Genomic DNA, 25771 nt, shown 5'->3' with positions numbered 1-25771 from the left:
GTAGCCCCTCCCACCTACAGTACAATAGTCCCTCCTACTTGCAGTAACCCTCTTTTACCTGCAGGAGCCCCTCCCACCTGCAGAACCCCCCCCCTTACCTGCAGTAGTCCCTCCTACCTGCAATAGCCCCTCCCACCTGCAGGAGCCCCTTGTTCATTGTCTTAGAGACGATTTTCTTGACAGTTTTCTTGAATTTTCTGATTTCTACATGTTATCAAAGCTCTTATATTGACCCCATAACAATAAAAATCTGCTGTGGTCACATGACAAGCGTCAGACGACAGCAGACGCTCTGAGAACGTTTGGTCTGTAGTGAAACTTGATGAGAGATCAACCAATATGAGCCTGTTGTTACTGTTTGTGTTCAAGAGCTCAAATTTACGACTCGTGAAATAATATGAAAGTGATCCGCTCCAGAACAGTTCTACTGAGCGGTTCTGTTCAATCCCAGCCTCTGGTATCACCGCAGTGAATGAGCTGAAACTCCAGACGGCTAAAGAAACCAAAGAAACCCCACAATCCGTCTGTCCTTCATGTCACTGGAACCCAATGCTGCCTCCATATCTCCATTGTTGGTTTCTAATTGGATGTTGTACACGTCACCTGGGGAACAGACGCCTCTGGATAACTTTAATGATTTCCCCTCTTTACCGTACTGTGCATTAACCACAGCTGTGTGTGTTTGTGTGTGTTTGTGTGTGTTGGTGTGTGTTTGTGTGTGTTTGTGCTCTCTCACATGATCTTCCTCCCCGGCGGCGTCCAGTCCTTCTTATACTGTGACAGGGAGAGTAATTGGCCATCAAAGTAATCCAGAGGTCCGCCTTCATTCTCGCCGCTGGCGAGTGGAATCCCAACGTCTGCTGTGTGTTTGTGTTTGTGTGTTTGTGTTTGTGTGTTTGTGTGTTTGTGAGGGGAAGTTTGACCTGAAGTCACATGAAATCACATCTGATCTGGACTGTAAGGAAGGTTGGAGATTCGGGCTGGAACGTTTCATTTGATTCGATTCTTATTGTAATCTGTGGTTGTTGATCCGATTCATGGTGGATTCTGATGCGAGTGGATCTGATTCACTGATCTAATGTGGATCCAAGACATTTTTAGCCCAAACTTCCACCAGTGTGATAAATACCTGCTACTGAACAATACAGGTGAAGTTTTCCAGATTCCTTGTAATTCTTGCAAGATAATAAATCAAATATATGTACAAACAAAAAAATGAGTTTCACTTTAATCCACATTGATGTAAACTAGAAAAGCTGCAGCGGTTTAGCATGTTGGGCGCCCCCTGTGGCTGCAGGCGTCCTGACATGTGGCGGTCCAGACCCTCTGAGGACTCCGTTTAAAAAGAGGATGCTGATAAACGTGTCCCCTCCCCCTCGTCTGGTTGGGTTTGCTCCAAGGAAGAACCGAACATCGGGAGAATCCTGCAGGTCCAACGTTTGCTCATTTGGGGGCGCTATTGTCCAAAACAATCGAAGAAAACATGAGTTCATCCTCTGATTGTCACGTGGGAAGAAGCTCCACCCCTTTGAAGTGAACCGTACAACAGAGTTCCTGCAGAACCAAGAGGACCATGAGAGGAAACCAGACCTGGACCAGACCAGAACCAAAGCTGAAGCAGCTCCAACAGTTCCTCTGATGTGTAGAATGATGTTTAATGATGTTCCTGTGAATAAACTCCGACCTGTTCATCTTCAGCGTGTCTGAATCCTCTCTGCTGCTGGAGGAGTTTTGGTCGGACCGGTTGAAGGCGGGTCTTCTCGGTGAAGGTCTCATCTGTGTCCTCTGCTCTCTGTCCTTTCTGCAGGTCCACCTGTAAACGTCACCTGCAACATTTTTATCAACAGTTTTGGATCCATCGCTGAGACCACCATGGTAAGCTCCGTTCTTCTTGTGTTCCTCAGATTCTGTGCATTCATGATCAGAGAGAGGAATCCTTCATCTGTTCTTCAGCGTTTTGGATCATCATTCATTCGTTACAAACAGAAGTCATTCATAGGATGAAGGAGCCGTCATGGTAACACTCTCCACCACTGACCTCCAGAACGTTCATCCACAGCTATTTCTGGACGCTTTCAGCTGAAGAACTTTGTGGAAATACAGCAGTTCCAGAATGTCTCAGCAGAGGAGAAGATTTTTATTTTAGGGATGATTTGGTCAGTTCAACGACTGTATTTCTTTGACACAAAAATAAAATCTAAAAATGAGCATAGGAATAGAAACAAACAGGGGACCCTGTGTGTGCACATTTATCAGAAGATAAATAATTAAGAAATATTTGACATTAATGTCAAATGAAATGACAGAAAACATCTGAAATCTTCTCAACAGTTTTCCTCCTGTCAGGATGTTCTGACAGGGTGGAATGAGATTCTGCTGCAGCTCCTGTTGTTGTTGTTGGAGGAAGCAGATGAAGACGAGGAAGACGAGGACAGCGGTTCTTCATGCGTGCTTTAGTGTCTGGGTTTAGTGCAGCTGGAACAGCGTGGCGGTGTGTAAGTACGGCGTTCTGTATGCCGATGGTCGTGTAGCGGCATGTCGGAGGCTCACGTGCTTCCAGCGCCGCTCCGGAGGTGGAGGTGATCGATGCAGCGCTGCGTCGGAGTCAACGACGCTTCTCCTGGAACGACTTCTCCTCAGTATTAAACTGAAACGATTCCCCGCTGGATTGAAGCGGCAGTGGCGTCATCGAGCCGTGCAGCAGCGAGACGTTTGTTTCCTGCTTAATGCCGGTTTGTCGTGACCGAACTCTGAAACACAAACAGGAACGTTCTGCACAAACAGTCTGTTTTCAGGAACGTTCAGGAATGTTGACAGAACTCATCCGGTATCGGGACGCTCGCCGTTTCCACCGTGGTTTCTTTATGTCTGCATTTGTCCTTTTAAAATTGATCCTAGACGTTATTTAATTTAGTTGTTTTAATTCTTTAGAGTTCAGTGATTATGAGGTAAATCATTCAGCTTCTTGAACATTTTTTAGTAAAAAGACATTTCACATCAATGATGCCACCATTTGCCCCCTACGAGCCCTTTCTGCTCTTGCTGACAAATTCTTGAATAAAACATTTTTTTCAAATTGGAGACTTTTCTTTTAGTTTATCTCCATAGCAACCATTTCAGTTTTTGGTCACCCAAGAGGGACGAACAACTTGATGTAATTGTTAAAAGAATCGGCAAAAGTAATTTTTTGGATTACCTTAGCAACAGAGGTTTTAGTTAACCCCGCCTACATTCCTAACACTATGCAAGTTTTTTTGAGTCATTTTTATTACTATACAATTTTCAATTTGATTGTGCAATCAGAAAATACAATACATTTTGCAATTGACAATCCAATTTTTAAAATAACAATTCAATGACTATTTTGAAAATAAAATACTAAAAAAAAACATAATCAATTCTATTTTAAGTTGGGGTTTTCATACCATCATTCAAATTATTTTCCAATTTACTATACATTCTCTGATAATCATCTGACAGTTTACGTTGCAATTTAAATTTTGACACAGATAAAGCACAATGTGATGAAAATGAGAACGTATTACACCCAGGGGGCGCTGTTTTACAATTTATTTTATTAAAAACGCTTTAGCGAACTAAAATGCAATACATTTTTAAGTTACTTTAACATCAGTTTAAACCAAACAGATATTTAAATGTCATTTTCTTTAATGTAATAAATGAAAAAATACATTTCAAAATAAAAGGTCAAATTGCCATTGAATTGTGAATTGTACAATGCATTGTCATCAAAAACCAATGACAAAACTTCCATATAATACAGTCATATCATTTTATTCAGCGTGAGCTGACGATTCATGACGTTTATTCAATATTTAGGTAAAAAATGTGCGAGCAAAACGGAAACGCCACTTTTTTAACCCCGCTGTGCAAACGCCATTCAAAATCTACAAACTTTAAAACCAACATTTTTTCTAGCTTACTATCGATGTTGGAGGAGTTAGGAGGTGATAGATCAAAATCTCTAGGAGGAGTTTAAATTTGTATTGTATTGTAATGCTGCCTCTCCCTGAGGTCAGAGGTCAACCAAACTTTAGTTGTGGTTTTACTGTAGACTTAACCCTTTAACCCCGAAGCTTTAGCTCTGTGTTGTTTGACATATCGTTTTTATATCGGAATTAAGTTGGTTGGGTAAACAGTTGAAAAGTTATCGTATCGTATCGTACTTATTGAGGCGTCGCCGGCGACATCACAGGTGTTAAAGGGTTAACCTCAAGCTAATGTGAGGAGGGGTTCTGATACCCCTCACATCTATCTGGCTGCAACAACCCTGGAGGTTTTCTGGACATGTATTTTTGTTTTGTCTGTCCCCTCCTGCCAAGTGCTTTGTTTTTGGGCATCTGGGATCTGCCCTTTTGGGGAGGGGTACTGTGAGGAATGTGGATGGGTTTGGTTTTGTCAGTTATGTTATGGTTTTTGGTCGTGTTCTGTTCTGAATTGTCTCTGAGTCACGTCAGTTTCTAGTTTGTCAAGATTAACAGTTCATTACCTTCAGTCTATTTAAGACCGATACAGATAGTCTCAAATCATGCAAATATCGTCCGATACCGATACTGGCACCGATCTATCGCCCACCCCTAATCATAATTTCAAGACTTCCTTTGGATATCCCCGGCGTGTTTGGGTTTGTTAATGGATTTTGAAAACATGTTTTTGTTTTGAACCCCAAAAAAATGATTTTTTTTCTCCAATTATTCAGTGTTCAGTGGTTTGCTCTGTTGTCATGACGTCCGTTTAGGTGGTCGGAAACACCAGACGCAGCCGCTAATCTCTACGACCCAAAAACTCGTACAGATACACGCGACTACAACCTTATGTAACTGAACTTACTTAAGTTAACATCTCATAAAAAAAATGTTTTACATTTTAATAGCAAATATTGTTTTTCTGAAAAAACACATTTTTGTTTTTTAAATACTTTTTTTTTTAACCAGTTCTAATCAGAGTAAAAGATCAGAGATCTGGTTTCCTCTTGGTGTCAGTCATTAAAATCCTCTTTGTAAGCATTGAGCTGAATATTTACATCATAAATGTTTAGAGTAAATGCACTTGAACGTTAATTAAGAGATGAATGGAAGGTTCCAGGTGGGTTTGGCCTCCTGTGGGAGTGAGAGCGTTGGTGTCGGCTGAAAACATAATTACCTTTGTTTGGAGGGAGTCCGCGGAGACCGGTTCTGGCCGGCTCCTGCCCTTTCCCGGCTCATATCAAACTGCAGGCGTGTTGGTGACTGATGACGGCGCCGCGAACTCCCCCGTTCCGTCTCCGCGTCGGCACACACTCCTCATCTCTGCAGCATTTCAGCCCATTTGTCACAATCTCAAGCAGAAGAAAAAGGCGTCGCGTTCCCAGAAGGTCGAGCTCATTTGTCTGGTGTGAGATGTTTAGTGTAATAAACAGTGATAAACAGAGGACGGGGCTACGCTTTCACACACCTATGAGCCCGGCTGCTGCTGCTGCTGCTGGAAATGCCACCTGCTGGGGCTGCCGGCGCGCTCACGCCCCACCCTGAGAAGCCTAATGATGGCTGCAGCCCAGCCGAAGCAGCCGGCCTCCATATTCTCAGAATAATTGACAATTAGGGAGATATGGGAGCGAGGTAAATGCCAACGCCACGCCGAAAATGCTGCTCCTGCGGGGAAAACAGAGGCAGAACGGATGGCAGACGGAGCTTTTTTAACAGGAGACAACGGCAAACCTGGATTTATGAAAGCTTTTAGTGTCGACTCAGCTTAAAGAGGGGAAACACCGTTTGGGGGGTGGGGGGTAGCATTAGGTAAACCTGGGTAAAACCTGCACAACTATGGAAAAATGGGTAAAAAAATGACCTTTAATAGATGATGCCAGCTCGTCAAGGTCAGACATAGTTATGAATTCTAAATGAGCACGGACACGACTATTAGAAATCTAAATGGAGGTTATTCCATGTTACAGCCATAGATATGCATTATTTATTCCAGAGACATCAGTTCCTAAAGGTCCCAGCAGATGACTTTCCCATCATTCCTTCCTCGTTGTAAACAAGCTGTCATTTTTCTGGAGGAAGGTTAAGCTACGTTCACGCCGCCCTCACCAACGCACGTTCAAGCGACTTCCCATGAAGTGTATGTTCATTATTGTGGGGCTTCTGCATTCAAAACCCACGTCCTTGTTCAGCTATGCAAGGTTTACGACCAATAATCACGTGTTGCAAGTTAAACCAGTCAAACTTTGACCAATCGGAGACTCAGGTTGGATGGGTGGCGTTCTTTTTGAGTCACGGAAGAACCAACAGCTTGAAAATGGATCATAAAGGAGAAATTAATCATTCTGGTTTATGGCTAACTGGGTTTCTATGATACCAAGTCATTCGTTTATCGGAATAGAGCTGTGAAAGAAAAAGTCTGGAGAGAGATTCACCAGATTTACTCGTCTTTGTCATAAATGAGCAAACAGTTGATTCCAGCAGGTTTATTAGTTCAGACAAGAACTAAGCACGGTTAAGAGTCCACAAAGCTGAATCAGGGTCAGACAGGCAGAGGTCAATCACGAGCATTGGATCATCCGAGAAGAGAGTAGGGATGTCAGAGTCCAGGTGAGGGTCGGGGCAGGCTGCAGGTAATCAGAGTCTGCTTGTTCAAGGATACACAGTACGTACGTTTGGCTGTAGCGCGTCTGCATTATTGTTTCAGGGGTTTTTGTGTGCTTAAAATGTTACAACAAGTCGGGTTTGTGTTTGTAACTCTTCTGAGAAAATATGCAACAAAAAAGATGCAAACATAATCAATATGAATAAACTTTAGCATAAATTACAAAAGGGGTTTATACAAATATACACCTTGTGTGTCAGAAGATCAATAACACCTGTTGTAGCAGTAAAGTCTGTCTAACACAAGAGACTCTCATATCTGCTCAGCTGCTGGACAGGACAAGTTAAAATAATAATAAATAAAATAAAATAACATGCTGTTGACACAGGAAGTTGCATTTATTTGTTGGATTGTGGTTTTGATGCAGGTTTTTGAGACCTTTAAAGTCCAGGTAGATTTCAGTAGAAATGTTTGCTAATTCTTGGAATTTAGAATTTTAGGATTACTTGTTGACAAATCAATGTATTCATGAAATCCCAATGTTTAATTTTTGTAAATATGTAATAAAGTTCTCTAATAGACATTAGAACATATCCAATCTATGCCTTTAGACAGATGGTGACATCTTTCACAATAACATCATAGAGTCGTCTGAGATCTCCAGTAAACGTCTACAACAAATGTTTATTAGTTATCTAATAGACATCTTGTGATAATAACACGAAAGGAGGAGAGTTGATCCAAAGTTAAAGGACAAAAATCCTTTTTATTTCCTATTGTTGAGGATTTCTTTTCAAAATAAATTACTGTTTGTATTTGCATTTAAAACCAGCTTTTGTTTGTTTGTTTGTGTTGTTATTCATGATCATGTAGTTGGATTTCCTCTGTAGGTTTTTTTAAAAAAAGGGAATTTTTTTTTTTTGCTAAATTAAAAACATGGTTTAGTTTATTTTTTACGTTATTGTCCAAACATTTCAGCAGAAATAGATCTATAACTGTGAGACACGGCGGAGGAGGGGTGATGATGAGGGCTTGTTATTTTTGACACTTTGCAAATGTTGAATTTATTATTATTTTTTAAAATAAATGAATAAATGTCTTAAAAATTCCAAGTTTTACAGGAAACTAAAGCATCTATTAGGACATGTTTTTATTGCCATGTGTTTTATGTTTAATGTAAGGAAAAGCTGTAAATACTCAAACATAAACAAATGAAAACATTTACCTTTAGAAGTTTGTAATTTCCTGTAAAGTGTTGAGTTTCTAATCCATGTTTTCCTGCAGAACTGCTCACTAAAAAAAGGAGAATCCTCTCACTTAAGCCCCTCTATGAGCCCTCCAGAGGGGGCGCTTTTACTGTCCAGCTCCCTGTAGACTCTCTGACTCTTAATAAAAACACAAGTAAACAATCACTTGAAAGATTTATTAGTGCGTGCATGATGGGCCGTCTACAACCTGGAGAAAAATCAAACTGCAGACAATTTCCTTTCCCCAAAGACGAGATAAGAATAGACAGAATTAATGAAGTCAGCGAGAAAAACTGGAAAAACACCAATTTGTTTGAGTTTTTGAAGCTTTATTCTTGTTAAATGAGGTTAGTTTAACAACTCTGATATAAATCCACTTTATTTATTTTTTTCTGTTTGATCATTCCAACCAAAAGGATCAAAATGAATCATCATAACAGTTGTTCTTGTTCTGTATGAAACCCTTTGGTCCGTCTGGACCCAAAGCTGAACGGTTTCTGCTCCTCTTCATCTTCATCTCTTTAGATGATCTTTCAGAAACAACTCCTCCTGTCTTTCAGGATCAACCCAGCAGCGACTCATTATCTCTGCTTTGAAGACTTTGATGTTTTCATCCTGGCTTGTCTCTGAAATCGTCCGTTTATCTCCGCTCACATCGTTTCTCAGACCCTCAGACTCCACGGCGCCTCCTGCCTTTCCACCAGAGAACAACAACCGTTCAGTAAAACCTTCCAGAGGTATGAAATGTAAAAGAGCGGCTGAGGCAGAAAAAGGTCACTAATGAAGCCCTGAGCTGAATCTCCTCAGAGATGGTAGTACATCTCTGAAGAGAAAAACGTTCGGATGAAGACCTGTAACCACCTGCTCATCCGACCTTGAGATGCTGTCCGTCACTCCTCGGCGGCGTGAGTCAGCAGTGCGATGATCCATGACCAGCTTCTTCTCTTCTTTCCAGAACGTTCACATTTTCAGATAAAAGGAGCTTCTCAGTGTGGACTCCATCTTCTTATAGATTTATGTACGTTTGTTAAAGATTCATCTTCTTTTAAACTTTAAAACTCCTGACGGAGATGTTTTTATCCCAGACCTCGCGCCCTCGTTTACGATGAAAGCTTCCTTTACTTTCCGCTGAAGTTGATAAAGTTCTTATTCGTCTTCTTCCTTTGGGCTTTTTCCTCAGTGGAATCAGCGAATCAGCTTCCTCCATCAGTCTGTCGGATGAAAAACCTGTCCGACACAGTCTCGTTTCACTTACTTACTCTTATGTTTTACTCTTGCGATCGGTCGACCGCAGCACGCCCATAGGAAAAATGTGCATGAATATTTACACATTTTCCATCTACTGGTTCACTTTAGCCTCGTTTCTACTGAGCGATCCGGACCAGTCCGCTCATTTAGAAAAGTCCAGGTAATCCAAGCGAGTGTTTCTATTGAGTGTTGGATCAATACTGAATGCAAAGAATTTAACATTTATTGCAAGAAGATTGTGGGAGGCGAAGAGGAAAGAGGACAAAACTTTCAGCTTGGATCATGAGTCGGGAGAAGCACCAATCGGATGCTTGCTGTGGTAAAACCTTCCCACCAATCAGTGGATTGCATTGCGTGACGACAGTCATAAACGGGCAGACAGCAGGTTTATTCATTCAGACAGGAACTAAGTACCGCTAAAAGTCTATAAAGCTAAATCAGGGGTCAGACAGGCAGAGGTCAAAAGGAGAGTCCAGGTGAGGGTCAGGGCAGGCAGCAGGCAGTCAGAAACAGAAGATCAGGTCCAGATAGAAACGCTCAGTACTGCAGGCAGGATGGCACAAACGATACTTCGCACAGAGTGAGGCTCTGAGCTGTGCTTAAGGGTCCGGTGGGTGATTGTCAAATGAGAGACAGCTGAGTGTGATCCAGGAAGTGTGTGCTGGGGCTGCTGGGAGATGAAGTGCAGTCGGTACTCTGGTTCCTGCCGGTGGCCAAAGGAGAAGACAAAGCAGTGACTCCTGACAACAGCTCCGTTCCATTTTTCTGTTGACTTACAACCAACCAAAAATGATACGAATCCCCACCCATAGGGACAGTTGGGACTAAAGCTAAACCGTCGTAGCTTCTGAGTCGATGTACTAAAGATGGAAATGTTGCCAAAGGCATCAAACCGGCAGTTTTACGTTAAAACTCCTTCACCTACATTTTTTTTCTCGGTTCAACCTCCAGCAGATGAAAAACTAGCAACTTCAACTTGATAAATACATCAAAACTGCAGAGTTTAGGAACTATTTCATGTCAGTAATTTATAAATAAAGCTGAAGATCATGAGAAAGAACAAACATTTTACAGGTAAAGGATTTCAAATGAGTTTAAAGTATAGGATCCACACCGGGATCCACTTTATTTATCACATAAATGAACTTTTCTCATCAGATAAATTTTGTTTTAAACATAAATGAATTTAAAAAACAAAAAGTCTCTTTAATGCTACAAAGTCAGACATCTTTTCCAAATGACTCTTTATAAAAACTATTAATCGGCTCCTGAAGTGATGGATTTCCTTCATCACGTCAAATCCGACCACCAGCTCTTGTTCCGTGTCCCGCTCTGACGCGTCCTCCTCTGTCTTCCTGCAGGACTACAGAGTGAACATCTTCCTGAGGCAGCAGTGGAACGACCCCCGCCTGGCCTACAGCGAGTATCCCGACGACTCGCTGGATCTGGACCCGTCCATGTTGGACTCCATCTGGAAACCGGATCTGTTCTTCGCCAACGAGAAGGGCGCCAACTTCCACGAGGTCACCACGGACAACAAGCTGCTGCGCATCTCCAAAAACGGCAATGTGCTGTACAGCATACGGTAAGGGGCGGGGCTACAGCGCATCATCACATCTGTACCTTTGTTCTCCTATACTCTCTTGATGGCTCCGCCTGTAAACTAGGATTAAAAAAAGTTGGAGGCCGCCAACAGATCTGACTGAAGGTGGCGCTCTTCATGTGGCTGGAGGCTTGTTTGTACCAAAGACGTGTTTTCATTTCTTCATTTTTATGACATCATGCCTGTTTGAACTGTTTTAACAACAACAACATGGATTGACTCAGGTGGTATCCTCAGAGGTCAGAGGTCATGTCCATGATGCTCTGTCTTCAAACCCCAATGAGGTTTCCATGTTTGTTTTTGGAACATCTTAGCAGTTCCATCACTCTGTTACCATGACGACAGTCCAGAAGAAGTGATTCGATTTTTTACACGATTAGAGAATTGTACCAGAACTGACATGTTTAGATGATCAGAATAATACATTACATTGGTGTCCCCACCCCCCACCCCCTGCGGAGACCTCCTTTCATTGGCTGAGTGACTGCTGCATGCCCCTCCCCCTCTGCCTCTGATAGCCTCAGAGCTGCACAACAGATTCCTTTTAAAAAACACTTTTTTTTCAAAATGGTGGCTTTTCTGTTGAGTTATCTCCATAGCAACCATTCTATTTCTTGGTCACCTGGGGGTGACCAACAGGTTGATGTTGTTTTTAGAAGAATTTGCAAAAGTACATTTTTGAATCTCCTTAGCAACTGAGGATTTTTGTAAGCCGCATCCACATTTCTCATATCTTCATATTGAATGTCATCTCATTCCGTACAGCTCGAGCTAACAATTCATGGATTCAATTTTCTAAATATTCTGGTAAAACGTGAGAGAAACAGGAGAACGCCACTTTTATGACGCTATTCAAAATCTACAAAATTTAAATTCAACAAGTAGCTTCCCAAAGAAGCTCAATGAGTTAGGAGGCGATTGATCTGGGAGGAGTTTAAATTTGTTGAAAGTACTAAATATTTTTTTTTTTTCCAAACGGCTCCTCCTCCTGAGGTCAAAGGTCAAATAAACTTCAGTTGGATTCATGTTTGGGAAATTATTTGAAGATATTGTGGGAAAATGTAAAAAAAATTTACATCGTTGCTGCCAATACGTAGGTCCTCTGGTCATCCCATAATAATTTCAAAACGTGTGTCTGAATTTTGGAGGGAAAGAAATAAGAATAGTGAGAAGAGAACAGCTGCTGGTCGGAATTAACTAGCAAATCTAGTACAGAAAAACGGCTTTATTATTTACAAGAAATATTTTTTGATGACCCGAAGTATTTAGGATTAAAAAAATGTTTTTCGTTGTTTTACTTTGAACTCCAGCCCTGCAGAAGCTCCGATGATTCAGAGAAAAGTGGCAGGAAATTGGTTTTACCGCGAGTGTGGAGGTTACCCTGAAACGCTGTCATCCATCTGTGACAGACCGATTTCCTCCTCTCCTCTCATCAAAGTTCAAGGTTTTGACTTCCTGTTGGCGTCCCGACCACGCCGTCAGAGTTACAGCCTCCTCGAGCTGCCGGCGCTCCTCCCCCTCCTCGCCGCGCTGCCCGTTAGTATTCCAGCGGCGCCTCCGATCCACTATCGGCCTCCGTGTCAGCCAGGAGGAGCTGAGATGTTCCCGCCGCTCCTCCTCATTTTTTACCCTGACAGCCTCAGAACGAACCTGCTGTGGATCAGTTTGATCTCAGAGGATATTAAACCGTCCAGGAGAAAAGGCGGGGGCGGGGGAGGGGGCAGTGTAAATGTTGTTTACTCTGTTTTTTTATCGCTTCTGGAGGAGTAAACGTTTTCAAACCGGACGATTCCTTCAGGACGGGACAGGAAACTGAACATTAGAGTTGTGGATCTTCTGCAGATCATGTGGAGATTAAAAACGTTTCATTGACACCATAACCCCCCCCATCAGCTGCAGGTTAGCCTGCATTTTCCACACTGGAAAGCATGAAATTATTTTCCACCTTAAAAGCCCCCCACCCCCCACCCTCCACTTGCTGAATTGCATCCGTCTTCCAGAGGATCTTGAGTGAATCTCGACGTCCTCCGTCGGCTTCCAGATCCAATTTGCTCTCGGCTCCTTCAGCCGTTCCTCACCTTTGTTCCTGAAATTGAGGCTCAACTCGCTCCATCGCAGGAGTTAAATCTAGAGACTCCTGCTGCCGCCTCCTCCGCCCTTATTTATGGGGAGGAGGCACGCCGACGCCGTTTAAAACTCAGCGCAGATGCTGGTTCTGCACTGTATCGGAGAACTGGACAGAGTGAAAGTGACCTCATCCTCTTCCAGATCTAACAAAATTCAGTCGCCATTTTTTAGTGATATCGGCGCCGCCATGTTGGAACCAGACGTAACCACTTTCGATCCGAGTCACTGTTACTATGACAACCACTCTCACCAATCAGGAGTGAGCTTGTTGGAAGTCAATCAAAAGCTTTGAAAGTTGGATGTGGGGATCAACAGGCTCCGCCTACTTTCATTGAGGCCTCTGATTGGTCAGTTTATATATAGCTTGAATCATTTTTGCAAAATATTGAACGATGAGTCAAATCAGAAGAACTTTGGGGCGTTGAGCAGTACATCTGATGAGTGAATTGCATCTGGTGTGAATTCAGCATCAGACCAGCTTCTCTTCTGTTATTTCCTCACATTTAGAATTTTTTTTTTTTTGATGGATGAGATATTTCCCGCCACCTGCTCTTCATCCTCAGACCTCATGAGGATGGAAGATCTCTCCACGTCTCATTTTAAGGGTTAACCGTCCCTCTAGAGCTGCAGACCGTTGTATGTATGAACCTCACATGTTCATGAATGTTTGCAGAATCACGCTGGTCCTGGCCTGTCCCATGGATCTGAAGAACTTCCCCATGGATGTTCAGACCTGCATCATGCAGCTGGAGAGCTGTGAGTAACCACACAACAACCAAACACGTGTGATACCACACAGGAACGTCTGACCCGCTCAGCACCAGGTCGGACTCCAACAGAACCCAGAGCAGAACATCAGTCATTTTCATCTGCTGAACAGAAATGTTTGAGCTCTCCTGCTGGATTATTTCAAACCAACTGTTTGGTTTGTTATCACTTTAGTTTTGAAAGCAGCTTCAAACAGGAAGTCAAAGTTCTTCCCTTTTGAATAAACTACTAAAAAAACGTGTTTGTTATTGATAAGAAGGAACTTCCTGATCCATAACTTTGTGAGCACGGATCCTGTCAGGAACCAGCTCACGTCCTGACCGGCTCGTTGGTTCATGGCAGCCAGAATGAAAGTGATTATTATCATTTTATTGAAAGAAATGAATCAGAACTGATTTGTTTTTGCTGAATTAAGAGACAGAAATGATGCAGAAACGATGAAAAGTTGTTGTAAACGTTCTGCTTTGTGGGATTTTATTTTTCTGCACAAGCAAAAGAAACAGCAAAAACATTAAACCGGAGCGCGAGAAGATTTATGGTGTTTGTACGGCTTTTTAACCCCGACGACAAGCGAGAGCAGCAACCTGAAAATGATCTGCACCTGAGAGGACTCGCTCGGCTGCAGACGCACTAACCCGCCGCCGCTCTCTCCCGCAGTCGGCTACACCATGAACGACCTCATCTTCGAGTGGGACGAGAAGGGCGCCGTGCAGGTGGCCGACGGCCTGACGCTGCCACAGTTCATTCTGAAGGAGGAGAAGGACCTGCGCTACTGCACCAAGCACTACAACACAGGTGAGGGGGCGGAGTCACAGCTCTGCAGTCTGTGCTGGTGCAGGAGAACATCTTTGAAGGAAACGTAGAAGTTTGAGGGATCAGATGTGTGAGCAGAGATCTGGAGACTGACAGCTGTGTGTGAAGGAAAAGAGGAAGCACTCATTGTGTGTTTGAAGGCGGCATCCAATCAGAATAGAGGAAATGAACAAGGTCGATTTAAAGACGACAAAAACACAAAAAGTCTCCACAAGAAAAATAGATAGGCAGGATCTAAGAGTGTGTGTGTGTGTGTGTGTTTTTATAGCCCCGTAAGGACTTTAACCTGACTTAACTTATACACGTGGGGACTTGTCGCACAGTGGGGACCGGAGTTGAGGTCCAATATGACAGGTCAACAACAGTGTGTAGACACCCCCAAGGCTTTTCAAAGACCCTATGAGAGCATTTAACCCTAGAACACCTTGGCTTTAAAAAAATCACCATCACTTTTGCCAGGTAATTTTTACCCAATAAAAATTATTTGTCATAAAATCAAAATATGAAAACACATGATAATTTAGAGTAGGTTTCTTTTATTTTCAACTGTTCGATGTGTAAGAAAATGGAAAATAAAAACATAGAAGATCCTAAAAACATGTCCCGGTGATAGTGCTCTAGGGTTAAAGACAAAATTGTGTGGGTGTGTGTGTGTGTGTGGGTGTGTGTGTGTGTGTGTGGGTGTGCAGCAGATTAGTTCTCATTCAGAGGCATCACTCAGGAAGAAGCTGACACCTGCTGTCACCTCTCAGGAGATGAACGAGCCGCCTTCAGACGAAAGCCTTGACACGACTCTGCATCCCACACACACACACACAAACACCCCCCCCCACACACACACACACACCTGTAAATCCGTTCCTTCAAGCACATGAGCTGATTATCATTTACCTGAATGCACACCTGTTTCCTCACAGTTGTTCTTTTTCATTTATATTCTGACTCCAGTCATCCTCTGAGCTGTTTCCAAAAGGGTTCCCAGTGGATTTTTCATTAAAATTGTGATGTTTTTAGACAAAATCTAGAAACCTGTCGTTTTCTAGGACATAGTTTCTGCAGAACAGCAGAATTTCACCTCTGAGTTGATGTTTTTATGGACACAGTCTGTTATTATCCTTTAGTTTACTTCAGCTCTTTGGTTTTAGGTTGAAAAAGAAAATCTTTTTAGCAACAGTGAATTCGTTCTGTGACAGAATTGTGTTGTTTTGTGGTTTGGTGTGTCTGCAGGTGAGGATGTGTTTACAAATACACAAAAATTCCACAAGAGCTCAATAAGATAGAAAAATGCTTTTATAAAGAACTGTTTGATTGCAAATTAAACTTCAAAATAAAAGCATTTAGTCCAGATAAATAAGATAAAAAAGATATAAATATAGTTTTAAAAATGGTCTCTAGATGGCGCTGTTGGTGAAACCCAGAGGTCATGTCTGTAATACTGCGTTCAAGGCCCGCCCTCTTTTGCCTCACAGTGAATTCACTGCTCGCCGTCTGCCTGAGCTTGACGCTGTGGCCACATGTGGGTGGAGCTACCAGCTAACGTTTTAGCATGATGGCTAAAAGGAGCGGTGTAAAATGTAGTGAAGACATGGATGATGTTAAGAGAACGCCTCGCCGAGGAACTTCGGATCGCCTTAATTTGCGTCTGTGTCATTGAGTTAACACTGATGGAGCTTAATCTCTTTATGTTTTTCAAAATCATGGCGGTCTCCATGGTTACCGCGGCATTAGGGGGTCTGTTTACCAATATTTTAAGAATAAAAAATCCTTACAGTAGTCACTAAAACCTCCTCCAGAGGAACCTCAGAAACATTCACATGAAGTTCACCTCTTTGCAGATGACTCCTGACTTCTCTAGATCTCCTCATTCTGTCAGCGCACCAAAGTCCGCTTTGCTGTCAGCATTTCCAAGCACAGAAACAATAAAAGTAGAGTGCAGGTTGGAGGATCCCTGACTTTCCCTGCTGGAGGAGGAGGAGGAGGAGGAGGAGGAGGAGTCCCAGCGCTGAGCTGCAGGAGGAGGCTCATTAGGAGGAGGCAGCAGGTTGAACGTTCATCAGGAGTTTTGCTGACTCGATCTTCCTGCAGGAACAAAGACAGGGAAACACTGAGAGGAAAGGAGGCCACGGTGGCTCTCCTTCTCATCCTCCTCCTCTTCTTCCTCCTCTTCCTCCTCTTCCTCCTCTTCCTCCTCTCTCCTCCTCTCCCTCACTTCCATTCTTCAAGGACAATTTCCTCCCTCCTCCTCCTCTCCTGCTCTCATCTCTCCCTCCTCCGTCCTCATCTCCTCGTGGGCCATTACTCTCCGGCCGTGCCGCTCCTCCGCGGCTCCTCGCCGGTGCACGTGACCGTCATGCGTGTGTGCTGGCGTGCGCGCTCCTGCGTGCGCTCAGCTCGCTGCTTCCCAATCAAGCATTAAGAGGGAATTAAGGTGTCGTTTCGCTCGGATTTATTAGCTGCAGTCTATTGTGACTCCAAGAAAGAGGGGGGCTTTTCCCTCCTTTTATTTCCTTCCTCCCCCCACACAGTAAAAGGCCTGTTTGAAATACTAATTACAGTTTCTGCTGCATTGCAGGGAGTCTTTGTTCGTCAGATCAAATGTGTTTTTGCATCTTTTGATTAAAAAATGAGAAACAAACGCCTGAAGGACATAAAGGTTCCTGCAGTCCAGAACACTCTGAGGTCTGAGGAACCTGGTCCAGAACCCCCCCACATGTCCTGCTCCCTCCTCTTTACCTGCATTTGACCCGAAAAACACCTGAATCTGCAAAGACCAGGAAGAAATGCAGATTTAACTTCTCTTGATTTGACTAAAAATGATATTTTGATGATTAAAATCCAGAAAAGTGAAGCTGATCAAAATAAATCAAAATAATATAAAGATAACAATGAGCCTCCAGACACATTAGAATGATCAAATAAAGCTTTTATTGTCTCTCTCCACGTGTACAATGAGATTAAAGCCAAAAAACATAAATAAACATGTAGGTTATGTGCACAAATACAAAGGTAAGAACTGTATATCGCAGATAAAAAATCAAAAATAAGACAATAAAAGCCACAGAAAACTGAATCTTTCTGCTGGTTTAACCTCTAAAAACATTTAAATATTATTTGTATAGATTAAAGTAAATGTTCTGAAGTTCTTTAAAAAACCTTTTAATTAAATATTATTGGTAAGAATTTGTTTAGTTTCAGGAAATTCTTTGATTTTCTTTTTGACAGATTCAGGATGCCCTCATTAAATAATTAATTAGCTTAAAAATGTCCACTCTTATTTTGAAAAATGTCTGAAAAAGTAAGTAATTTAAGAAAAATCTAACTTAAACTTTACTGTTATTATACTTAGAGAAACTATATATTTTATTTTTTTTGTTTTATTTTTTTTAATTCATTATTTATTTATTTTTAATTAATTTATTTATTTATTTTTAATGGCGTTGCAGAGACACATTTTTACCAGTGCCTTAAATGTGTCTGAACTAAATCAAAATCAGGAATTACAGTATTTTTAATTACATGTAAAGTTTAATACGGATTTTAAACATTTTGAACTCATTTCACTTGGATCAGTCAGTGATGTTCAAATTGATCTTAAATGTGTTTGTATCCACATATGTATGAAAATATACAGGTAAATACACAGGTAAATATACAGGTAAATATACAGGTAAATATACAGGTAGATATACAGGTAAATACACAGGTAAATATACAGGTAAATATACAGGTAAATATACAGGTAAATATACAGGTAAATATACAGGTAAATATACAGGTACATATACAGGTACATATACAGGTTCATGGGGTGTCCTCAGTTTTGACTGAACGTTCCTGATCTGAGCTTCAGGAGAAACATCTGAACAAACCAAAGCAGTCGCAGTGTGAAGCATGTACGTCTGCATCAAACATGAACGCCACTTTATGAGAAACAGGAGAAAAAATCAAACTCTGATCACGTTTGGTTTTCAGAGATTCCCTCAGAACCAAAGAGATCAGTCTTTATGTTGTCATAGAATCATCAGATCTTTTGCTCATCAGCCTCATGGTGGAGAAGTCACTCAATTTAGATTTGCTGTTATAAATGAGCAGAAAAATCATTTAAAAAATCACAGATCTATAGAAACATCAGGAAGTTTTCAGTCTTTTGTTTTTGTTTTTGCTTCTTTAAGGAGTTTCTGAGATAGATGGATTAACATTCATGTGAAAATGAACATTTGCAGCTTTGGGATCTTCAAATCAAACTTTATTTATACACAATGTCCTTTACAGACCTAAAAGTGTAAAAAATGAAATGATTCAACACCTTCAACAATACTTTTCAATAACATATACATTTACAGGAGTTTTTAAAGTGAAGAATCTTCAGTAGTTATTTTGTAGGACAATGTTTTAATCTAGAAAAGGATTTTATCAGCTGTTTTTGTCGGGACTGCGGAGACGTTTGAGCTCCTCGTCTGGATCCTGAGGAGCTTCAGAGACGCTCGGATCTGAACGTGTTTGCAGAGCGGCGATCGTTTCAATCTTCTTATCAGATAGAAATATGGGCGACGCTTAAAAGCTCTGAAGTGGATCACAGCTATAACTCAGCTCTGGACTCCTCCTCCTCCTCCTCCTCCTCCTCCTCCTCCTCCTCCTGACATTTCCCAGAGTCTCTCCTCCACTTTTTAAGGGTTAACTCAAACTGATGGACTGCCCTCCGCCGCTCCGTTTGATTAAATGGACGGTCGGCCATCTTGCTTTCTGTCCTGCAGTTTATTAGACGACCCAGTGAGTTCATTACATTACAGAGGTGGGGGGGGGGTCTCAGGCTCTGCAACATCTTTACATCATCCAGCAGCTCGCCGCTGTGCGTCAGTCGCTGTAGCAGCGATTCAAACAGAAAAAAGGCTTTTTTAAACACATTTGGGAGTTTCTCTGTCGGCTTCAGTTCATTTCAAACCTGTTTTGCTGCAGAACTCTGTCCATCTATGATACCTCCATCAGCAGGAAAATGACACAAGAACAAGATTTAAAAAACAGCATTTTTATTGAAGAAGGTCTTTAAATGCTGCTGTCCAGAATGAACCAAAAAAAAGGTCAAATGAACGTCGAACGCCCAGAGGAACGTTGTTCTGATCTCATTTCTAAAAACTGTTCTCATGGATGAAAAGAGTAAAAACATTAAAGGAAACAGCAGTAAAATCCAGTTTTTATGACCCACGCTTTTGCATTTGTCATTTCCAACCCATTATTTGAATCAGATGAGCAGTTTATTTGATCTTAATGGTTTGTGATTTTGTTTGTGTGAATTATTTTTGTTAAAATAAATAAAACAGATTGATTGATGTTGGATCAGATGATCTTGGATCAACCAGCAGCTCCTCCTGCATAAAGATCTGCTGTTTGACGGCCGCTTAGGTTTACCTTTCTGATGTGGGAGGAGCCTAAACAAACCGGCTTTTGTTCCATTTAAACGTTTGAATGGTTTCTTGATGAGAGCAAATAGATTTAAATGAGGCTATTAAAGCGTAAACATGAACAGTTTGGTTAAAACTTCATTCTAAACTTTGATTTTGAAAAACTGTTTGGTTTTTCTTTCTTTTTTCTTATCAATCTGGCAGCGAATTGATGGTGTTATATTAGAATTGTGTTGTTAAAAAGTTAAAATATTTATTGTAAAAATGCAGAAAGTGTTTGGAAACGTTCTCTGGACAGATTTCTGACGGATTTCTGCAGAACGCAGCGTTTCACATCATTAACTTTTAGTTTGAAAGGGCTTTTTTCCCCTGAAGAGCAGTGCATGATGGGATTAATTCCTGACTTGTGTTCTGCAGACTGGAGAACCTCTCAGCCTAATCCTACAAAAACAATTATGTCAGCACTTAAGTGTGCGGTTAATGTGAGACTCAGAGAGTCTTTGGGCTCAGGGTGGAACCGGTTTCGTGGTGCGAGCGGCAATTCTGGCGTGATTGTAGCTGATGAAGAAAGCATGTTCAGCACCAGAAATTTTTTATTTATATATATACAAGTTCAAATAAAAAATAATAAATTAAAAGACTGCATTTTTTTGTATTAACTCATAGTTGCTGAGATTGGCAAAAGAAAATATTTTTGTTTTATTTGCGTGTAAGGCGGCCATCTTTAAAAATGGCCGTTATTTATTTATTTTTTTGTGGCTAACATGCTCTTCTGAAAGAGGAGATCCTGAGCTACATCCACTGATGCTTTGTACCTTAAAAGGGTCGAGAGGCTCCGCCTTCAAAGGAGGAGCTTCTCCTGTTGTCATGACAAAAACCTCCACTAGGGGCAGTCTTCATCACCCTTTTCCTCCTCAAAGTGAGAACTACAGGAAGTTCTCCACAATCAAACACTGAGAAGTTTCAATCCCCGTAAATCAGTGGATGACCGACATTTTTCCAATCTGTACAATTATTTTTTAAGTATTTTTTATGTTACTTTGAGGTCAAACAGCTGACACCGGTCGCTCTAACAGAATCCCCCCCCTCCCTCCTCAGGTAAATTCACCTGCATCGAGGCCCGCTTCCACCTGGAGCGGCAGATGGGCTACTACCTGATCCAGATGTACATCCCCTCGCTGCTCATCGTCATCCTGTCCTGGGTCTCCTTCTGGATCAACATGGACGCCGCGCCCGCCCGGGTGGGTCTGGGCATCACCACCGTGCTGACCATGACCACGCAGAGCTCCGGCTCCAGAGCCTCGCTGCCAAAGGTACCGCCGGACCGCCGCCACCTTCACCGCCGTCCGTGTTTGTGGACGACCGCACGAAGCGACATTTAATGAGACGAACAGCAGGAATGATGTCAGTGAAGAAGAAAAAAGTTATCTAATCTAGTGGATTAACGAGGAAAGTCCAGAAGAAACTGAATAAAAGTTTGAAAAAGGTTTTCCTGCAGAAGATTTACAGGTAAAAAAAAAAGGTCAGGGTTTGCGTGAGCTCGGGGGATTGTGTAATATGTCCAGGGATAATCCACACACACACACACACTCGTGTGTGCGTTTGTTGACATTAGGTGCTTCGTGCGCTCTAAAAATTGAACAAGTGAACCGTGGTTCCTCTGCAGCTCAGCTGTCACAGTAATGATCACACAGCACAGCTGAGCTTAGGTGGGCGTAGCGCTCGCGCACACGAACCGCAGCGCACGTGTGAGCGCGAGCAGCCCTGCAGACACACACCGACACGTACGGCTCTCTTCTCACGCCGCATCACGTCAGCGAGGCGGAGATGAGGACGCAGGAGCTGCAGGTTCATCCAGGAATCTCCGCAGAGACGACGGTTTATTTATGTTGTTTCAGCCTGAAGATCGTCACGATGTGGAGATGTCGTCTCTCCTTCAGCCTCAGTCCTGCTGACCAATTCATGTTCATTAACTTCATTAAATTAATCAAACTGTGACCCGAATGAACAGAACAGCAATTAAATAAATGTTTGTATTTTAACAATTTCAGCAATAATGATTACGTCTTCTTTTAGCTTTTCAAACATAATAATACAGCTGTGAGCTCCAAAAGAAAGAAGGAAATAAACAAAAATGACAAATGTTTTCCTCCTGTAATGATAACATTTAAATCTCTGATTTTATTTAATGAAAATTTAAGAAAATATCAGAAAATTCTACATTAAATTAAGAAAATGTAAAAGCCAAACCCCTGGAAGATGAAGATACAATTTGGTTTATCAGCACTATAAATCCAGAAATAAATGCATCATTAGCTTAGAAGAAGCTTGACGTTTGGATTTGAAACATCGTCAATCCCGAAAATAATCAGTAAATGTAAAAAAATGCTATCAAACAGAAAACAAAATAAGAGCAGAGGAAAGTCAAGTATTAGAAATTCACAATTTATATTAAGGCTGCAAAACTAACTGGTTTCATCAAAGATAATGCAGAAAAGAGGATAAACGATGTAAAAACAAACATTTCTATGTGAACAAGAGAAGAAAAATCCTGATGTCAAAGTATAAAACCAGCTCAGGTTATAAAAAATACTTCAGTAAAATCCTTAATAAATTCAGTTTAAGTCACTTCAACCAATAAAAACTTTAGTCAAATTGAACTTTATTTATAAAACTCTTTATACAAATATGTAAATCAAAGTGATTTTCAGAATAAAAGCCTTTTTTATCTTAAAAACAAAAATGTGCACACATTAAAAAAGGCTAAAAAATGCTGGTAATACTAAATTAATATGTACATTGTGAGCACAATTTAAAAAAGACTTTAAGTTCTGAGTCATATTTGCAAAACTGGTGAGTTTAAAACTGGAACTTCACCTGAAAAGAAACGTAAAACAGCTTCTGAGTGTTAAAGTTCATAATTTTAGGGAAAATCTTCACTGCAGTGAAAATACTAAAAGAGTTTCATGAATAATGTCCGTCCTGAGCGCTGCTTCCAGAACCGGCGGGATGGTCTGAGCGCCGCGGCGGCCTGAGGTCTCCTGAGGCCTCCTGGGCGTTTGAGTGTTTTCCCAGCAAACCTTGTCAAACCGAGTGTTGGCAGAAGAGCTTGAAGGTCACAGTTTAATTGCAGTTTAAACAGCTGATTATTGGCTTTGCTCTGCGAGTCTCAAAGATCAGATCTGGTTCTGGAGCCTCCAGGGTCCATGAGGAGACGGAGGTGATGATGGAAACATGGAGGAAACATGGAGGAGTGGCGGCGTTTAGACAGCCGACTGCAGCGAGCAGTAGTGTCACACGTGAACGATGGGAAGAAAGACGGCGTTACTCATCATTTTTATTTGAAATTTGTATTACTACAATAGACATTTGTAGTAAAACTCTTCTGAATCTGACCGACCCCTCCTGACCGTGGCGCCGTCTCCTCGCCGCAGGTGTCCTACGTGAAGGCCATCGACATCTGGATGGCCGTCTGCCTGCTCTTCGTCTTCTCCGCCCTGCTCGAGTACGCCGCCGTCAACTTCATCGCCCGCCAACACAAGGAGCTGCTGCGCTTCAGACGGAGGCGACGACACATGAAGGTGAGCGTCGCAGCGGTCCGGGTCGGTCTTCGTCCCCGCGGACGGAAGAATCCGGAGCGGCTCCTGGAAAAGTTCCTGTTTGTTTGATTTGAGCCTGAAAACTGAGCAAACTTGGAGCTGGAACTTCTGCTGTCTCTGGATTCTTGTAAAATTCTGTTTGATCTGAGTTCCACCTCGGCGTTGGACTGAAGGCTGAGGCGGGAAGCAAAAACAGGATTCAGGCAGGAAGGAGAAGCTTGTGTCTCCCTGAGAAAATGCAGCTTTCTTCAGAGCTGCAGATGTTTGCAGGATCTTCTGCCTCTGTCCTTAACATCCTCTAAAGCAGGATTGTCCCCATTAAAACGCTAAAATCTAAACTAAAACATGGAGTCTCTGCCCTGAAGCTGAACTTTTGACCCGAAACGTTCCCATAATTCATCAGTTTAAATACGTTAACATCAGAAGTGTTTTTGTTCTGCTGATTAAATAATAAAAACAACAGAATCAAAGCTTAAATATTATTTTACTTTAAAGGGAAAAAGTCTTTTTATTTCCAATGTGAGACCGTTTCTAAAAAGTACTTTGAATGTACTGACGGACTGTTTATCCAACGGGACTCTGTTTACATAGATATTGATGGAGTGAATCCAAAAATTCCATTATTAATGCTCTTATTTTGAAAGGAAAACCTTAAACTTCTGCCCAAGGAAGTTTCCAGAACAGTCGGACGGGTTTCAGGATCCATTCGGATCAGAACCTCCTTCTGAGTTTGGATGGTTTTCTGCTGCAGACCCAAAGTTCTACTGAAATCTCCTTCAGAATTTCCTATTTTATAGGAGACTTTGTGGTTCCATTACCCAGGTTTTGAAGCTGAACCATGACACCACCGCCGCCGTGCTTAACCCTAGAGTCTGTGTTGGTTTGAGTCCAGACGCTCTCCTTCTAGAATCTTTCCTAATGTCATGGTTCCATCTCACAGAACAGCTGGTTCTGGTCCCAAGGCTGCAGAGCAGCCCCACACCATCACACTCCCACCTCCGTGTCTGACTCTGAAAGTCAGAACATCCGTTTAGTGGATCGTCCAGATGTTCCTCCTCCAACTCTCCCATAGATCCATGTTTGTCCTAAAGTCTCTTTCTGACCGTTGGATCGTGACCTCTGACCTGAACTGACTCCAGCGACCTCTGACCTTCCATCTTCTTCTGGTTCCTCCTGGACGAGTCCTCCTCGTGTCCTGAAGTCGAATGGAGAAACTGCAGCTTCGCTTTATGTTTTTATTTGCTAAAACAGATCAAAATAATGAAGCATTCAAAGACCTTCTTCTCCATCTGTGAACCTCAAAGGACTAAAGATGTTTCTGTTTCTGCTCCTCCTTCAATCCTCTCCCAGAAATAGACTCCGACCTCCAGACAGGATCTCCTTCCTGTCTGCAGTTTGACAGATTAGGAAAACAAAAACAAGAATTAAAAGCTGATAGAAAGGTTTTTAAATGTTTTTAGAAACTCCCTCCATCATCTCTTTATAAATTCTAAAAATCTGTGACCTCGCAGCTGAAGATGAAGATGAGATGTTTGATTGGATTTCCTAAAGATGGATTCGGTTACATACCAAATGAGTGAAAGGGAAAAGTGTTCTACGTCCAGCTCAGTCCTTTGTGCTGCTGAAATTGAAGCGTTTAATCATCGATCGATCGGCACCAGGCGCCCCGATCGGAGAAGGAGTGAGGGGATTAGGACGTCCCGGCCTGTGGGAATGACCCCGCCTCCTGGGGAAGTCCCCGGATGGACCCGCCCTGCGGTGAAAGCAGATTTCCGTTTAGCGAACACGCTCCAGTGCGTTCCGGCGTTGAAGGACACGTGTTGGCGCCGAGCGTCTCCCGAGCCGCTCGATTGACTGGGACATGTTTGGACGTGCGAGCGGCGCGGCGCCGAAGACGCTCTCCGGCTGCAGAGGAGCAGAAGCTCAGACTGAGGCTGACGGTTTAGAACCGCGGCTCCGGCTGCTGTCTGGTTGTTGTTTCTGAAGACGTTTGATGGAGTTTCTGCTCACAGAACCAGAAAGTCCGACTAAAGCCACTTCAGCCCCTGAAGGTCACGGCTCCACAGCAGCCCAGCGTTCGTCCATCTGGGAGGGCGACAAGTTCTAACGTTTCCACGCCGTTTTTCAAGGCTGAACCGATGAGTTCCAACAGTTTAAGAAAGTTTTAAAAATCATTTATAAAGATCGATGTTTAAATATCATTTTTATAGATCTGTGGTTGTTTGAACCTGAATTCCTTGAATCGACTCATATTGAAGACTCTTCTCCCTCCGGAGCTTTTCCAATTATTTATTCCAGTTCTTTAGCGGGAAAAAAGGCATTTTTGTGAGCAAATGTTTTCCAAATCCTCCGAGGAAAATCGTGAGTTAGTGGAGGTGA

General features: G+C 42.2%; 1 protein-coding gene across 3 annotated transcripts in view; it reads left to right on the top strand.

Annotated features, from left to right (window-relative positions):
• glra1 (glycine receptor, alpha 1) overlaps positions 1–25771 on the top strand; it is a 106245-nt gene that overhangs the window by 63905 nt on the left and 16569 nt on the right. For all 3 annotated transcript variants that reach the window (XM_024260410.2, XM_024260412.2, XM_024260411.2), the window contains 6 exons: positions 1808–1875; positions 10445–10668; positions 13487–13569; positions 14239–14376; positions 20892–21106; positions 23228–23374. In XM_024260410.2, coding sequence (XP_024116178.1) covers positions 1808–1875; positions 10445–10668; positions 13487–13569; positions 14239–14376; positions 20892–21106; positions 23228–23374 — 875 coding nt within the window. The remainder of the gene's footprint in view (positions 1–1807; positions 1876–10444; positions 10669–13486; positions 13570–14238; positions 14377–20891; positions 21107–23227; positions 23375–25771) is intronic.

The sequence above is a fragment of the Oryzias melastigma genome, linkage group LG10, assembly GCF_002922805.2.
Source record: "Oryzias melastigma strain HK-1 linkage group LG10, ASM292280v2, whole genome shotgun sequence".
Classification (NCBI taxonomy): Eukaryota; Metazoa; Chordata; class Actinopteri; order Beloniformes; family Adrianichthyidae; genus Oryzias; species Oryzias melastigma.
Note: the sequence above shows the minus strand (reverse complement) of the source record. Positions and strands in the feature narration are given on the sequence as shown.